The sequence below is a fragment of the Trachemys scripta genome, chromosome 1, assembly GCF_013100865.1.
Source record: "Trachemys scripta elegans isolate TJP31775 chromosome 1, CAS_Tse_1.0, whole genome shotgun sequence".
NCBI classification, from domain to species: domain Eukaryota; kingdom Metazoa; phylum Chordata; order Testudines; family Emydidae; genus Trachemys; species Trachemys scripta.
The window spans coordinates 285,894,256-285,913,238 of NC_048298.1; the positions used below are offsets into that span (position 1 = coordinate 285,894,256).

The 18,983-nt window shown below is 40.5% G+C and overlaps 1 protein-coding gene across 5 annotated transcripts in view; it reads right to left on the minus strand.

Annotated features, from left to right (window-relative positions):
- Positions 1-18,983, minus strand: part of ENOX1 (ecto-NOX disulfide-thiol exchanger 1) — a 497,518-nt gene that overhangs the window by 182,537 nt on the left and 295,998 nt on the right. For all 5 annotated transcript variants that reach the window (XM_034758427.1, XM_034758426.1, XM_034758428.1 and 2 more), the window contains 2 exons: positions 9,265-9,406; positions 8,655-8,792 (listed from right to left, as the gene is read on the minus strand). In XM_034758427.1, coding sequence (XP_034614318.1) covers positions 8,655-8,792; positions 9,265-9,274 — 148 coding nt within the window. In that variant the 5' untranslated portion in view covers positions 9,275-9,406. The remainder of the gene's footprint in view (positions 1-8,654; positions 8,793-9,264; positions 9,407-18,983) is intronic.

Genomic DNA, 18,983 nt, shown 5'->3' on the forward strand with positions numbered 1-18,983 from the left:
AAGATGCTCTGGCTAGCCCCTCTAGTTCTGTTTATTTGGGGGCATTTAGCCCTAATACCAAAGTTACAACTTTTATTTTAAAAGTACAACTCATTTCTAAATGTTGAACAAACTTTAACCATTATCTTTACCCTTGGCCTCAATTAAGGACCAATACAGAGGACACACTTGAAATGACCTAAGAGGAATGCTTACACTGAATAGTGTATCAAAGACTCTTAGTATCTCAGCCACATTTTCTCTCCCCTTTAGATGACTCTCCTTTTTTGTAACCTAGTCCTGTCTGTTCCTAGTATTTTAGGATTAAAGTCCCCTGGTGTGAAATCTCCTTGAGTAACACTCACATCACAGAAAGTGTGATTAACTCGGCAGGTGCTTTTTGGGTCAATGAAAAAACCAACCTGTTACCCTAATACGTGAGATTTTTTTATTGATGTTCCGAGTGACTCCACATATTTGCATTCTGACATTACCTCTTCTATTCTTAATGCTTTCTCAAGTCTTGAGAATGTCATAAATTGTTTTAGTAGTGTGGAGGCTTTAGTCTTCTATACCTTTATAGTATATTGTGTGTCTCTTTCCTTTGATTATCTTGATTGCATATTCAGGGAACTTAAACTCTGTCAATCTCTGCTCTTCCTCCCCTTCAATAAAACCCAGCATGTCCACAATAATGACTGCAAGTACAGCACAGAGAAAGGAACTAGAATAAAATTAGGGAACTCTGCTCATTTATTTTCTCTAGTGTGCCCCTGATTTTTCCCCCTGCTTTGTATTATATGAATGGTCTGAAGCCATGATTTCTAAAGAAGGATCTTCCTAAGATCCTGTAACCACAAAGCTTTAGGAAAGCCCATTCAAGGTTTTGAAGATTAAGACTTAGACCCTTGAATTTGTTCCAGTATTAAGTTGCAAGCCAATGTAGAGTCTGGAGCAGCAAGGTAATAAGCTCCCAGTGACCTACATTGCTGTGTCAGTAGACTGCTGTATTTATTCCTAAGCATAGCTCACTGCAATCATCAAAACTGGGGATCAAGAACATGTGGCATATTTTCACCAGTCGTATATCCAGCAAGATGGGGCAAAGCTGCTGGCCAAGTGACCGCCTCTCAGGGTCTTCACTAGCAGTCACAGTACATCTTCCATATCTGGGGGAACTGCTAGACATGACTCCTGTGCCCTCTGTTATGTATGATTATTTCATTAACTTTACAAAAATGAGTACAAAAACAAACTATAAGCAAAACGTTTTAATGAAAACAACAATTAATATTACTGACATCAGGACAAGATGATTTGTGGTCTGGAACAACTTTCCTGGGCATGTTTCAGCAATTGTTATGGTGGAAAGGAGATGAGTTCCTGGACTTTTTGATAGTCAAGGGAGAAGGCTAAAGGAATTCTTTAAGTCATAGTCTGTCTTGAATCTACTTTGCATTTTTCCACAAACAGTGCTTGAGTCATCTGTTTTCTCACTTTTTCTGACTTAAGATTCTAGGAACCATAGTGATCTCAGTTTTCAGGCATACAGGTCAATTAATAGACAGATGGTGTAATTTGCCAGGAATAAATTTATTTATAGATCAAGTGTATGACTCTCTTGTGAATGTCTGTGTGACACTACACCCCTTATTCTTTATAGTACTATTATTATGATATGAGTATGGCATAATTATATTTTATGCAAGATAGGTCATGTATGATATCATTGAAAAGGTTATGATTTACTGAATATGATTATCCTACTTGTATGCATGTATCATTTTGGTATCTGAAGTTAGGAATATTATTGTTGATGTATCTATTACAAATGTGTTTACACCTGGGGAACACCCACTAGGCAAAAGATTGTCAGTCTAGATGCTGACTGGGAAGGGTCCATTCAAGGCAGTGGACCATTAGGGAGAACAATAGGTCTTAGAAGAAGCTAATCTTCCACCAGGGAGCCTTCCTGGGGAGCCTTCCTGAGGACGCTACAAACAGCCTCAGAGACATGGTTGCTATGACACTACAGAGGCATGTGACCAGATCACCCGGTCCTGGACTCCATCTTGGAATACCAGTGTTTTTCTGCTGAAAGGTGTGGGAACAGAGCTTGGAGACAGAGGGATCCTGCCATATGCAAAAGCTATTTAAGGCAGGGGAGTGACATCATCGTGGTTCTTTGTTTACTCCATGCCCAAAGAGACTCTTGGAAACACCTGAGGAACAAGGACTGACTTGGGGGGAAGTGCTGAACCCAGGCTGGAGGGATTATTAGCCTGTGAAAGGAACACCTGGGGTTTAAAGCTGTAAGCCAGTGTGGCTAGCCCCTCAAGAATCTCTACAGCCTGCTTAAATCATCATTTAGGGTGAGAATTTGCCACTCATATCCAATATTTTTAGCATATTAAGCTTAGTTTGCGTGTTTTGTTTGTTTGCTAGGTAATCTGCTTTGATCTGTTTGCTATCCCTTAAAATCTATCTTTTGTGGTTAATAAACTTGTTTTTGTTTTGTCTAAAACCAGTGTGTGGAAATCATAACTGGGTACAGAAAGCTCTTGAATATTCTTCTTCACACTGAGAGAGGGGGCAGATTTCATGAGCTTACGCTGTACAGATCTCTGTGCAGTGCAAAACAGTTTAATTTTGGGGTTACCCTCCAGAAGGGGGTTGTGCTCTTGAGCAGCTGGGCAGTTCCTTAGCTGTTGCCTCCCCATGCAGAGCTGATCACAGCAGCCTGTAAGTACTGCAGCTGGGTGTGTCCCTACCTGTGTGAATGCTGGTGAAAGAGCAAGCTTGGAGGGCTTTGCAGCTTGTCACAGCAGCTCAGTGTGAGAGGGAGCCCAGGCTGGTGGGTCACGGAGGCTCAGTGTTACCTCCGTTCCAGGTGGCAACCCCGGGGGAACCCATCACAGTCTGGACTTGTGGTTTTTGTTTGATTTACCACATGGTACATGTGTGCACAAAGAGCTTAAAGAAGCCTCTAAGGGTGTCCAGGGGTTGACTTTCAGGCAACTATACCCATCCTCACTTTTATTTATAGTTTCAACATTTTTGCCCATCCACCATCTTAGTTTCACGAACTGTGGCAAATTTTTCTTCAACAACAGTCGCCTAAACTTAAAATTACTCTCAGTGAATAAATACCCAAGCTAATTCACTATATTCACAATGATGGCCCAGAACCAAAAGAACAATCAGAAAGAAATACGAGAAATAAATCACCCATCTGACATCACATCGCCTTTCAGAAAACAGGGTGATCTGATGCCACTTGCTGAGGCAAACACAACCCTAAAATGACAATATTCAGCAGTGCTAAAATTACTTTGAAAAATTTCCAGTGCAAACCAAAATAAAAGTCTTTCCAGTGATCTGTGATCAATAACATGTTTTCAAAAATCCCTCTAAATACATTAACTAGTCGGCAGTGGAGTACCAGAATCATTGCTGTGACTCCCATCGACTGAATGGGGAGGACTTCAAATCTCACAAAAGATGCAGCACAAAGAAGAAACTGACAATATTTCTCAAAGTCTCAAAGCTGGAAAACACCAATTTTAGTGCTTGGATCATTCAAACGCTGTTTAACAGATTTGCTCCAACCTTTCCAGAAAATTTTCACCTGTAGGCTAAGACCAAGCATGAGAAATTTCAGCCCCAAGGGGAATTTTTTGGAAAAATTATAACCTATTGAAGAGAGGGGCTTAGAACCATAACTATACTGCATCAATCTTTAACAATTAAACTAAATGCATTATTACACTCTATTTATTGTGATATATATAGATATATATAACACAATAAATGTATATATATATATAAAATGTAAAAATACATACATTAAATTATATGTAATGCAGTAGCCAAATATAACCAAAAATGATGAGCCTTCTAAATAACAAGAAGTAGAAGCAAAGAGTATAGAAACAGAAGAGATGTTATACATTTATTCACAAGAATCCATCTTTACAAATGAAAGGCTCTGACATTTGCCCAGATCAAAAATCCAATTTTACAGCACTAGGAGATAAGGAATGAAATAGTGTACAGATAACATCTAAACAGGTATTAAAAGGTTAGCAGTGCTTAAAATTGATTAGTCACCAGGACCAGACAACACACATCCCAGACTGTTATAGAAAAATTGGCCAGATATTGCAGAAGCCTGAGCTGTCATTTTTACTAATTCTCAGTTCAGGAGAGAGTCCTGCAAGCTGCCAAGTGGCCAACATAATTCTATTACAAGACACACGTTCTGGGATATTACAGAGCAACTAAATTAACATCAGCTGAGAAAAGGGACAAAAAAACTTAAAACGTTTGAGCAGATCAAATGGAGGAAAAGTGGAGGGAAAAACTCTACAGCTTACTAACAGCCAGCATAACCTTCAGGAAGGGAAAGCCGTGCCTGAATATCTTTGGGGGAAACTCAAGGATTGTAGACCAAGTTGATACACCAGGACACCACAAGTTGGTACAGCAGTCAGAATTTCAGACTGTGCTAGCTTAGGTAACATTTCATATGCAAGATAAATCTCGACCTAAACTCAGTCTAAGGTATTTACTGCACCAGGGCAGGAAAATAAAAATAGCCAGAAATAGGTCTTTTTAGAGCTAGAAAGAAGTTAGTGCTGGGATACCATAGGGGTCTCCTCTTTTTTCGTTTGTAGAAATACTGTTGATGAGGTTATTGAAAGCAAAGTATAAATGCTGAAGAAGTTTAGCGTATCATGAGAATTAACATAAATCATGAACACCAGAGTCAGGAAGGGTGAAGAACCATTTAAGTACTTGGGCTAAAACAATGGATGGAAAATGTAGTTCAGTGCAGATAAATGTGCCATAACCAGTAGAGCTATAATTCTTTTCATGGCAAAGTATTGTGAAAATCATGGTTTTGTCATGGTGAAAAATGTCAAAACTCATGAAATCGTGGGGAGGGGGTGAGTGAAATGTCAAAGCACCTATTTACTTTGGGAAATACATAACACAGTAGAACCTCAGAATTATGAACACCTCGGGAATGGAGGCTGTTCGTAACTCTGAAATGTTTGTAAATCTGAACAAAACGTTATGGTTGTTCTTTCAAAACTTTACAACTGAACATTGACTTAATACAGCTTTGAAGTGTTACTATGCACAAGAAAAATGCTGCTTTTAACCATCTTAATTTAAATGGAACAAGCACGGAAACAGTTTCCTTACCTTGTCAAATCTTTTTTTAAACTTTCCCTTTATTTTTTTAGTAGTTTACACTTAACACAATACTGTGCTGTACAGTATTTGATTTTTTTTTTTTTGTTCTCTGCTGCCTAATCACATACTTCTGGTTCCAAATGAGGTGTGCGGTTGACTGGTCAGTTCGTAACTCTGCTGTTCATAACTCTGAGATTCTACTGTACATAGTTTTATGCATAGGAAAGCAAAAGGCATGAGAGAAGGGGACTCTTCTACTCCTCGCTGGAAATAAGGAGATATTCCACTCTAGTAATTAATACTTATCACTTATGCTACACTTTACACTTTAAAAGTGCTGTACAAATATTAACTGACCCAAGAAGTGCTTCTAATATAGGTGGTAAAAAATAGTTCCAAAAATAAATCAGCAGTTGGGGTGATAAACTGAAGTCCTTCAGATCCTCACACAAGGAAATAATACGAACAGGGCCAAATTCAATTCCATCTGTGCAACACTGTTGGCTCAATGGGGAGGTTATAGAGGTGTTGCTGAGAGAAGAATTTGCACAAAAAAGTGGAGAGAAAGGGGAAACACGAAAGGAAGTGTGCCAATCCTCCTACATTATATACAACGGAGACACTGATCAATGGAACCAGACAAAGGCACCCCGATACAAAATCATTTCCAGATTTGGAGATAATAAAGTCAAAGTTCAGTAAAGCACATCAAGAGAGCACTGGGCTAGTTTGTTTCTAGGGGGCACATATTTATAGGTCAAGCGAAGCAAAGCCCTATAGTCAACCTAATGGCATTTCTGTCTGTGACACAATAGCTTTTGAACAACACATCTGATCAATTCAAATTTTTTTAGAGACTGTTCTAGGTATCAACAGGCAGAACCCTATTGCCTTTGGTGAAAATTGGAAAACTGGAAAAGCCTTCATTGGAAAATCAGGCCCATAGAATGTTCATTTGGTACCACAGGCAGAGAAATTTCCACACCACCCATTGCCTATGCATAACAGGTGGCAGCTAAATATGTTGCCCTCCCTCACTGGGTGTACAGTTCGGCATACATAAGCAATGAAGTGTGTGACTCTCTAGTTTACTGTACAACTGAACACCAATATACTGAGTGGATGAAAAATCTAAGACAAGGTACAGCTGTATAGTTGGGAAAACAGTGTATCTAATGGTTATAGCGGGAGACTGGGAATCAACCCAAGATCTACACCAGCTACATTTCCTGCTCTGGACTGTCTTGTTGTGTGATCCTGGACTTGTAACCTAACCTTTCTGTGTCTTAGTTTACCCATCTATATGATGGGTAATTCTGGGCCAGATCCTCAGGTAGTGTAAATTGGCAAAATTCCATTCAATGCCTAATTTCAGAAAGGATAGCCAAAAATTTAACTTCACAAATGCCCTGGGAGGCAGATATAGTTGCAGTAACTAAGGCCCCAAAATTATGAGTTATTACAGTTTAAGATTTGTCAGGCATCAAGGCCCTTTAGAAAAGCTAGAATGGAGGCCTACAAGAAGAAAAACCGAAGGTCTAATGGCTGGATTTCTTCAAAGACATTTCTTTTCTAAAAGAGCAAGTGCAGCTAAAGAGACTTCCCCCTTTTTTCCTGTCGGTGAATGAATTAAAAAAAACATTAAATTAATATCAAACATTGATATCCTATGATGTGCCAGATAGAGCTGTAAAATAGGGAACTTGACGGAATCGAATATTATAATTAAAATGTGTATAAAAGGGAGGTCAACTATAAGTGATACAGCTTTGGGCAAAATATTGTAAATTTCAATGACAGGGTTTACCTCATGGGCAATACTGTTAGAAAAGAAAGAAGCTGTGTTCATATTGATTTCTTTTAGTTTAAGTGATAAAGTGAAGAAGTAAGGCTAATGTTTGCAATCAAACACGTTTGTGCTATCGAGTTAGTGAAATATGTCTATGCTGAAAGAGTCAGTAAATAAAAAGAACTAAAACCAAAATGTGTATTTATAAGGACACCTGACCACACTGCAAAACAAACAAACCTGCAGCAGCAAGGCTCAATTGACTCAGGGTTCATGCTATGGGGCTGCAAATAGCAGTGTAAACATCCCTGCTTGGGCTGGAGCTCTGGCTCTGAATCCTGAGGAGGTTGGGGGGAGGGGGCTGTCAGGCTTGGGCTCCATGCCACGTGCAAACGTCTATACTGCTCTTTTTAGCACAAGCCCTGCAACCTGGAGTCAGTTGACCCGGGCTCTGAGACTTGCTGCCGCAGGGGTTTTGTTTTGTTTTGTTTTGTTTTTTTACAGTATAGATGTATCCTTAGCCAAAATTAAAAAAAAAAATCACCTTCCCAACATAGTGATTGAGTAAAAGTGTTATTTTCTATTGTCTTTGTATAATTTGATTCTGAAAACCTACATGGTTTATATGGTTATACTGACAAATTTCCTAGCTTATGTTAGCCAAATCATAATCCAATACCATTTTTGCCTTCTTATATTCTGTGCTCTTAATCCCTGTTGATAAGGATATTTAATGAAACTCTATAAAACTAAATTAATCTTTCAAGTCCTTTTCTTTAGTTAAGCAATCAAAATTAAAAGAACCCTAAGCAAGGTGGTACGAATAATCAGTTAAGCAGTTGCTTACCTAAGGTTGTTTTTATACCCTATCTTTCTTACGGAGTGCTAAACTGATTTACATCAACTGTGGATCTGGCCCATTGTATGTACCTCACAGGAGTATTGTGAAGCTTAATTCACTTTGACCCAATCCCTCTCCTACTGAAATCAACTGATTTCAATGGGAGCAGGACTGAACCTTCAATGTTTCTAATGGGCAAAATAATATTTTTATTATTGTTGGAAAGATTAAGTGATCCACTACAGAGCTCTCGCAAGCTGTAAATGAAATGACAAAGTCAAAGAATAATAGCCCTTGAAAATTAATTATGGTGTTCAAAAAAATTAGAAGAAAGAAGGGATTGCTTCTCTCTTTCAGTTAGCTAATGCTACCAGTGGATATGAATTGCATGCAATTCCCATTTTTTTTCTGAATATATTTATAGCTGCACTTTCTTTTGTCAGCACAAACATCTTCCTCCAGTCAGGAGGTTGCAGCCGCTGCCCACGCTATTCCTTGGCAAAACCTCAAGGAAAACTACTGGGAAGGAAAATCAGCTCTCTCTCAAAGACCAAGTACATCTCTTGATCCCCTCCCTAACCTAGACCCAGCATAGAGCCTGGAGATCAATGGTTTAGAACTCTAATTTCCCCAAAGATTTTGGTTGTTCTACTAGGTTAAAACACGGTATGGATTACATACCCATTATACAAAGAGACTAATACATGGTATGCAATATTAATCATAGAAGTTGTGCACCTACAACCATTATTCTGAGACTATAAAAATATACCTGTCTTCAGCAATGATTCCAGATGTTTATAAAAAGATTGAAAAAATCCAAATATATAACAGAAATCTTACCCGTCACAAGCTGTTGTCCAGCTAATCCTACTGGAACCATCCCGAGGTTATTCATAGCGGTAGCCCAAGCTGTTGGATCAGTGACTGACATATTAAGTTGTGTGGTATCTATAGTTGTACTTCCCAAACCATCAGCAGCTGTGGCAAAAGAGACAAATTCTGAGTTTAAAAGTCAATATGCCACAATTTTTAACAGAAAATAGTGTTTGAGACATAGATAAATCTTACTGAAAATAATTAGAATTTATTATTATGATACATCTTTTTGGAGCACCAATAAAATTGCTAGGTGCTATATAGCAGTGAGAGAAGATACAGTCCTGCTCAAAAAAGCTTATAATTTAAGACTACCTAATCAATGGCAAATGTTTCTGTGGAAATACACATCATGAGATTTCCACATATTCAAAGAAGGGACATGTTTCTCATGAAATGTAGTTTATTAAAGAAATTGTGACATTATTTAGGCACCTGTATAAAAAGAGCTCACACCAATTTGACTTGTCTTAGGAAAAATATTATTAAGTTCCATTTGAAAACAAAAGGTAATTATCACTAATCATTTTAGCAACAATATTTTCGGTGGCCACTGCATAGTGCAGATATTTACCTGCAGCCATCGTTTAAACTGGTTCCTTTTGTTGCTGACTGACTTCAAATAGGAATGTATCCTACTACTGTAGTAATAACATCTTGCGATGGGAGAATCTGACTGTTACTGAATGCAGAGTCCACACACAGTTCATTAGGCGCTGCAAGAAAACACAATTAATCAGATATTAAAAGCTGATTTTAAAGTCTAATTTCAAAACAGCATGCTCCGACTGAAATCTATATGAAGTTCCTACCTACTCTCAGTTGTATCTCCAAATCCAGTTCAGTTGTACGCCTTCATCAAGTGTTAGTGAAGGAGTTTCAACTAACCTGCATTCTTGCTTACTGAATAAATGGTGCCCATGTATGAACCTATCAGATGTCTTGCCTCTGGCTGAAAAGCCTTCACAAATTAGGTTTTATCAGTACCTGCACAGCCACCTCAGCATGCCAGCATCAATTGAAAGGACATACTTGGGCTGCATATGAATTTTTTAAAAAGTTAAAAATTAATTGATGTTGTGAGTTTCGAGGAAACAGTTGCCTGTTAAATATGTTTCCAGATGAAGGAGTAATTTTAAGAATGGAACACAAACCAGGAAAGGCTTGTTATGTTAAAGAAGATGTACTGGTACTTTCTTTAACAAACACAATATCCTGAGCCCACAAATTGACACCAATATGAAGCAAAGGGAGTGCATCAGCCTCCATCTGAAATGTCTTTGCTTTGGTGAGGTTTCTGTTGCAACATGAATTTTACATAGAGGTAATTCTTTTGTCTGTGATTCTCATTGTGTCTGGGCATTTCTGAAAGTTAAAAGGATTTGAAGAAAAGGAAAATAAAGCATGAAACCAAACTGAGAGGTGACAACTTTGATTATAACACCACCTTCAAATTCTTAGAGAGCAAATATTTATTTTGCTTGAGCTAAGCACATATCTAAGGCTATGTTAGGTCTTTTATGCATTACTTATGTAACAGACTGCAGTAGGTTTTTTGGAGTCTTTACAGTCTGTCATGATTGCCTCACTGCTGTGTAAGAGACCTAAGGGCTTGATCCAAAGCTCGTTGAAGTCAGTGGAAAAATTCCCATTGATTTAATTGTGCTTGGCTGGTTCAAACCTTAAGTCCCCAGTTTTTCATGACAGAAGTCAGCTGAAGTTTTGGAATTAATTTCACTGGAAGCAAAAAGAGGCTTTAAGGATAAGATTTTCAAAAGAGAATCCAAAAATGCATATAGAGAATTTGAATGTGCAAACCTCACATTTGCTTTTGCTAAAGGCTAATTACATAAACATTTTGTCTATGCAAACAACCAAACATACATAAGAGTAAATGTGGGTTTGAATAAAAATTTTAGGTGCCTTTTTGGTAAATAGTTTGAAGCTCAGGTCATACACATTCAATTTTCTTTATGAAAATTACTTAATAGACGTTAAGCGTGTTGTTTCCAGTTTGTAAAGCTCAATATTTCATCTTTAGAAAAGACATAATAAAAGTGATTAGACTATATTTTAGCTTAATTCTTCCCACACTTTTATCTGCAAATATTATGTGACTATAATATAAGCCAGAAGGGTGAACACGGTTGTACAAATAGCCTCCCTGCCATAGGTAATGCAGAGGCATGGAGCTGTAATTACAACTCATGTCATATAAAGGTGATCATCTTAAAAGCCACACAAGTGAAAAAAAAATCACTTAATGTAATCAGTTAACTTTGTACATTTATAATATGTTGTAAATTACAAATGGCCACTTTTACTAAGTTAAAACATATTTTGTTCTGGGACACATTGGGTCTACTTAAAATCTCAATATTTATTATATTTCAGTATTTGACTTTGCTATGTCATTTCTTTATTGTGCTATGATAAAACTGACATTTTAAGTACAATCACTACTTTACCAAAAACACTGGCCAGAGGTCACAGGATTCTCTGAACAGAGGGTGACTTACATCAAGAAAGCTACATACTGAGATGTTTAAAAGTGGGTGCCTAAACTGCAGCTCCTTAAATCCATATTTAGCTCCTTCATCTACCTCAGACTGCAAATTTTGAGCCATTAACATCGATTTCAAGGTTAGAGCTGGTCGAATTATTTGCTGTTGATAAGTTATCTGACATTCAGTACATCCTCTTTCCTCTTTATGAATCATTCACAATTCAATCCTAATTTCTACAAGTGTTATGATTCACAAACAAATGCTGAACATTTTAAGTAAACAAATTTCAGCCTATTGGCAGCTTGCAAACTATTTGTTTTGACAGTGTCTTTTACCATGTATTATTGGGATGCACTGCTGGTCAGCTAAATCACTTGGTATTGCTTCTGCTTCTGGACTGGATGAGAGAAATTTTAAACAGGAGAATGAATAGTGACAATAGAATGATGAGTGACAGGACAATGATGAGTGGCAAATCCCCACTCATGCTAAAACGCCTGAAACTTTGGGGGTTTATGAACATTTTCTTGAATAAACCATGAGTTGTCCAAATACTTGCAGAAAATGAATAATATCATTGCACAAATAACAGCAAAGGAAATTCATTAAATTAAAATTAATGGAGATATCCTATCTCCTAGAACTGGAAGGGACCTTGAAAGGTCATCGAGTCCAGCCCCCTGCCTTCACTAGCAGGACCAAGTACTGATTTTGCCCCAGATCCCTAGGTGGCCCCCTCAAGGATTGAACTCACAAACCTCGGTTTAGCAGGCCAATGCTCAAACCACTGAGCTATCCCTCTCCCCCATTTCATTGTGTTAACTCATAAAAATATTCATGATTCACTTATTGAACAGTGTCACTAGCTCTGGTCATGAATCTGGGGAACTCCTGGTTTTAAAGTGCCCATGGGTTCTCCAAGGTAGCTCTGGGCTACTTTGCTTTCTCCCTGACCAGCTGGGCATTCATGTCATGCTCCCTGTCAGTACCCGGGCCAGGGAAGCTAATGATCCAACCAGCAGTCCAAATTCAGTGATGAATCCTGATCACGTGCCACCCGAGGCACATTGCACATAGGCTAAGAAGAAGAAAATAGCCGCAGGGTAGGGTGAACGACAAAAAGTCACAAGGTGAGCCAAAGCCTGAAGCTGAACTGATCCCCTCTGACCAAGAATTGCTGCGGGCTATTTTGTCAGCAAAACAGAACTGAATAACAAATCTGTGCACCTAAGCTCCTTGTTGAACGTTCTGCAAAATGATGTACATAAAACTGGTGACAGGTGCAAAAAAGAAGCACAGGACTGGACTCTGGAGTTAGAAACCACTAATTCTAAAAATCCTTAAAGAAACTTCACCCAAAAATTGATAGATGATGACAGCATTGACAAAACTGTAGCTATAGCATTGAGAACAGTGCTAGTACAATACAAGATATTGATCTGTCCTTCTTTCTCAATACAGAATCTTTATGGGAGAAAAGTTCTTACATTGTATTAACATTATGCAAAATGACATTGCATAAAATAATCTTACAGAGATGCTCAACAGTCAGTTTAGTCTCAACATTTAGGTTTTGTAAAAAAATAGTTTTACAAATCATAATAGTAAAAGAAAAGTTTGGTGTAAAGCAGCGTAGTTCCATTGAGTTCCTGGGGAGCTAGGCTGATTTCCCCCAGAAGAGGAGCTGGCCCATGATTTTAAACCAATTTATGCGCCTTTAAATATTAGTAACATGAAGGCATACAAAATAAACATTCTGGTTCTGCAAACACTCATGCACATAAGTAACTTTACTCAGGTGAGTATCTCCACTGAGCTGAATCTAGCCCCAAAAATAATATAGAGGAGAACATTGTATATTATGTATATTTTTTAATTTTATTTTTATGGAGCTTCCAATTAACGCAGTTTTAAAGCCCAATGCAGTAAACACAAACAGAACTCCGAAAAGACCACAGAACAGTTATGGCAATCTCTCTTTTCGTAGTCACAGAGCAAATATCCATTCTTCATCCTTACATGGTGGGCTGTGGGAGACTTTTAGACTTTCCTCAGACAGGCTGTCAGGAAGATAAAGCGCCGACAAGTCCATACCAATGAGAGCTTCTCAGTCATAGCAGATTGTACTTAGTACGCATATTTTATACCAGGCAATTAAATGCAGTTACCCAAGTGAATACAGAACTTGGTTATATATTGTGCATCAATTATCACAGGCAATGAATGCCATGAGACAAAGAGATTAACACAACATAAAACTAATTCAATAACACAGCAGATTGCTAAATTTAAACCCTACCCTTTAGATATCCATAACACCCCAGACAATTGAATTGCAATATGACAAAGAAAATTAAACTCCCTACTGTCAAAACTGCTAGCAGAATGCCCAGGTAAAATGGTCAGCCAAAGAAGTCAGCAATTTCAGAGGCAGTGAGGATTGGACTGGGTAGTCAAGAGAAGGTTCTATTCCACCCTCTGCCGCTGACCTCCTATGTGACTTCGGGCAAGTCCCTTTACTCCTCTGCAATTTCTGTGATCATTACATGCCTCAAGGAGGGGATTGATGATATCAGCTTTCTGAAAATGAGGATTACAAGCTTTCAGATAATAAACATCACTGATGCTGATTAAGAGTTCTAAAGACAGTGGCCACTATAATCAGGTGGGATTAAAAGGCATGAGGGTGCACAGAATGATGCGATTCTTTTAAAGGTTTGATATCTCATGAGCCACCAGATCTAGCTGGATTTCCAACCTCTCCAAAGGTCTATAGCATTTGTTTCCATCCACTGTGATTCATAGGAGTGTATGGGGTATATGGGATAGGTAGTACCTTTGAATGATCCGAACTGCTGGACTCCTTGAGTGGTTCTTTTCCTCTCTGGTCCTCACTGTACACCCAGTTCTCACATGAAGCTCCAAGTAGCTGTAAGTATGCGACAGTGGCCACATCCCGGTAAACTGCCTCGGCAGGCAGGCTAAACCATGTGAGGGTAACCAGAAGTGTGGAAACAGATGATGATTTAGGGATTGCCCTCCCAAGCATATGAAGACGGTTATGGTAGCCAAGGCGAAAGAGACCATATGTTGTTCCAAGGGCTTGAAAAGCAGTGCAGCGATGTATTGTGGAAGGCGAAAGGCATGATGGGGCACTACAGGAGTCATGGCTATTCACTGCAGCTAAAAGAGCCTCCAGTTGTAACAGTCTTTGTGCCACTGGGCCAAGCTTCAGCAGCCGAGAGAATGGGACTGTCCCAGTGCAACGACTCTTTAATCAACTTCACACACACGTCATTCATGCACATTTCTCCTCAAAAGTCCTGTGGCGATGGGGGAGTGCCAGGTGAAGATGATTACCGGCAGTCGTAGCCACAAGCCTGCACACAGGTGGCCTGGGACATTGGTCGCCCATCCCTGACCAAAGGGCAACAGGAAGTTCGGCAACACCCCAGGTGACAGAGCAGCCCTTTTTGGGATTGCACGGCTCTCCCTTTGTATGGGAAGGGACTAGAAATGGCGCCTCAAACACTGCCTGCCCAAATTAAACCTGGCCAGCTTACCACAGCTGGTAGATCATCCTCAACGTGGTCAAAAACCAAAGATAACTAAAAAAGCACTGAAGAGTGCTGCTTGGAACAACAGGACTATGATAGACAAAGACAATACCTCTTGATTTGAAAGAAGAAGAGAAAAGAACCACACAAAGATAGAATCCTTGGAGTGGGAATTGCCATTAAGACCAAAACTCTTGCAATGTCTTGAAGACTTTCCAATAGGCATTAACGAAAGACTCATGAAACTCCGGTTACCACTAAATAAGTCATGATTTGCTACCATCGTCAGTGCATATGCGCCCAGCCCACCGTAACAAGCCCTGTCAATGCTAAGGAACAGGTCTACTCTGATCTCAACTCTTTCATCAAGTCAACATCACAAAGCAACAAACTAATCATCCTAGGAAATTTTAATGCAAGAGTAGGTAAAGATAACTACAACTGACAAGGTGTCGTTGGGAAACATGGTATTGGAAAAATGAATGAAAATGGTCCTCTACTCCTAAACAAGTGTGCAGAACATAGCCTGACAATTACAGATACTATCTTCAGACAGGCAGACAAATGTAAAACTACATGGATGCACCCCAGATCCAAACAATGGCAGCTAATAGATTACATCATTGTCCGACAATGTGATGTAAGGGATGTCAGGATCACCAGAGCCATGCATGGAGCAGAATATTGGATGGATCATAGAATCATTAGGTCAATACTGAATCTACACATTGTACCCACACGTTGAAATGCCCAAAAACAATCAAGACATCCCCTGGTATTGTTAAACTAAATCATGCACCATATCGAGACAAGCTACAAAGTGCATAAGAGAAACCAACCTTCATGATACCCCTGTCGCATGGGAGGAATTTAGAGAGACAGTACAAAAAACTGCAACTGACATCCTTGGATGGAAGAAAAGGGCTCACCGTGACAGTTTTGATGAAAATGATGAGGAAATCACAGTACTTTTGAAAGAAAAATGTGAGGCTTTCCAAATCTGGCAAAATTATAGTCAGTCTCCTCAAAAAGAGACAGATTTAAACACCTGCAAAGCAAGGCACAAAGACAACTATGCTTGATACAAGATAAATGGTGGGAGAAGATAGCAGAAGACACTCAAATGTATGCAGAAACAAATGAAACAAAGAAATTCTTTGATTCCTTGAAGGTAGTCTATGGATGTTCAAAGGTGGGCACAGGTTCGCTCGTGATGGCTGATGGAAGGACAGTTATCAAAGACAAACATGGCATGGAACAGAGATGGGTTGAACATTTCAGCCAACTACTGAACAGCCCACGTTCAATCGAAACAAGTGTTATTAGTCTGATACCTCAAAAGCCTATTCAGCACCACCTAGACTCAACATCCTCACTTGAAGAAATAGAAAAGGCAATCAGTTTGATGAGCTCAGGAAAGTCCTCAGGCAGAGATAGAATCCTGGCAGAAATATATAAATCTGTGGGTCCAAAAGTGATAACAACACTCCAGAAGATCCTTACTGATATCTGGGACAGTGAAGAAATGCCACAAGACTTCAAAGATGCCACAATTATTCCTTTATTTAAAAATAGAGGTGGCAAAATAGTCTGTGATAACTACCGTGGGATATCTCTCTTATCTGTTGCTGGGAAAATCTTTGCTCGTGTCCTCCTGAACTGACTGATTTCATCTGTCTCAGAAGCCAATCTACCTGAGACTCAGTGCGGATTCAGACCTGGTCGTAGTACCATAGACATGATTTACAGTATCAGGTAAATAAATACAAGAAAAATGTATCGAACAAAACATGAATCTGTTCAGTGTTTTCATCGATCTGTCATAAGCATTTGATATAGTCAATAGAGAAGGATTATGGATGATCCTCAGCAAACTTGGTTGCCAACCAAAACTGGTAAAGATCATTCATTTATTTCATGAGGGGATGCAAGGTCAGGTACTTTTGAATGGAGACCTCACTGACTCCTTTCCCATTTCAAATGGAGTCAAACAAGGCTGTGTCCTTGTCCCTGTACTGTTCAAGCTCTTCTTCACCCAACTTCTCAACCATGCTACAGATGGGCTCCACAGAGGCATATACATCAGATACAGACACAACGGCTCAGTCTTCAATCTTACAAGGTTTAAAGCAAAAACAGAAGTAACAGAACTACTACTGAGAGAAGCACTCTTTGCGGATGATTGTGCCCTCCTAGCACATACAGAGGGAGATCTCCAGTGCGTTGTAGATTGCTTCACTGAAGCATCAAAATTGTTTGGCCTCACAATCAACCTGGAGAAAACTGTGGTGTTGCACCAATCATCTTCACTGCTCTGTGCCATATCCCCAAACATATCCATTAGTGGAATCCAACTAAATCAAGTTGACAGTTTTATCTATCTTGGCAGCAACATCTCCCATGATGGATCTCTTGACAAAGAGATCATGAACAGGATACAGAAAGCTTCTCAGACATTAGGAAAGTTATATAACAAAGTCCTGAAATCCCACAACATACCCCCTCTCAACAAAAATAAAACTTTATAATGCTTTTGTGTTCACATCTCTCCTCTATGGCTGCGCGACATGGACACCATACAAATGGCATATCAAACAGCAAGAGGCCTTCCATATGCGATCTCTGCATACCATTATGGGGATCCATTGGCAGGACAAAATTACCAACCTGGAGGTTCTCCAAAAGTCAAATGCCATAAGCATCGAGGCCATGATGATAAAAGCTCAACTATGCTGGGTTGGACACATCATTAGGATGCCTGAATATTAACTCCCCAGAAAAATTTTCTATGGAAAATTGGCATAAGGACTCTGGAATCAAGGCCGCCCCAGAAAGTGCTACAAGGACAGCATCAAGAACAGCATATATTTCGGTGCAATAAAACCAAGAATGATCTGAGAAGGCTGTGTTAAATAGATCAGTGATCAGCCTGGCAACACACAGCACTCAGAGCTTTCCACACCTTTGAAGAGGACAGAAATAATCGATTGTTAGCTGCAAGGGAAAAGCGGCATACCACTGCTATAGCTACCAAGACGCTCACCAATGACTGTCTGCCCAATCTGCTCTCGAGCATGCACGTTATGCTTGGACTTCAGAGTCACTCCAGAATCCACAAAAAGAGAGAGCATGAAAATGTCATCATCGAACTGACGGACTACTCACACTGTGATTCATAAGATATTGGACATTAGATCGGTCACTGCACCACCTGATAAGGCAAAAATACAGGCCATTTACCAGACAGGGCAGGGTGTTTTCAACATACCACACACTTTCAGCTAGTCTCCCTCTGCTGCTGCTTTTGTTTACGGATTAGTAGAGCTGCAGATAGGATTGCCAGGTATCCAGTTTTCAACCGAAACACACAGTCGAAAAGGGACTTTGGCAGCTCCGGTCAGCACTGCTGACTGGGCCGTTAAAGTCCAGCTGGCAGCACTGGCAGTGCAGCGGGGCTGGTAGGCTCCCTACCTGGCTCCGTGTGGCTCCCGGAAGCAGCTAGCATGTCCGGCTCCTAGGCAGAGGGATGGCCACGGGGGCTCCGTGTGCTGCCCCTGCCCTGAGCACCAGCTCTGCAGCTCCCATTGGCTGGGAATCATGGCCAATGGGAGCTGCGGTGGTGGTGCCTGTGGTGGGGGAGGGGGAGAAGCACGCAGCAGAGTCCCGTGGCCGCCCCTTTGCCTAGAAGGCAGAGGGACATGCCAGCCGCTTCTGGGAGCCACCAGAGATAAGTGTCATCCGGCCGGAGCCCGCATCCCAAACCCTCTCCCATGCCCCAATCTCCATCCCCAGCCCTGAGCCCCCTCCTGCACCCAAACTCCCTCCTGGAGCCTGCACCCCCTTCTGCACCCCAATGCCCTGCCCAGGACTTAGCCCCATCCCACACCCCCATCTGGGGCCCCCTACCCTACCCTACCCCAGAGCTCACACCCCCAGCTGGAGCCCTCACCCCCTCCCAAACCCCTCATCGTTGGTCCCACTCAGAGCCCGCACCCCCAGCCAAAGCCCTCACCTCCTCCCGCATTCCAACCCCCTGCCCTAGCCTGGTGAAAATGAGCAAGTGACTGAGGGTGGGGGAGAGCAAGCGATGGAGGGAGGGGGGATGAAGTGAACAGGGGGCAGGGAAAGGGTGGGGCAGGTCCTCGGGGTAGGGTCGGGCAAGGGTGGGGCAAGGTGTTTGGGTTTCTGCAATTGGAAAGTTGGCAACCCTAGCTGCAGAGTTTGCTTAC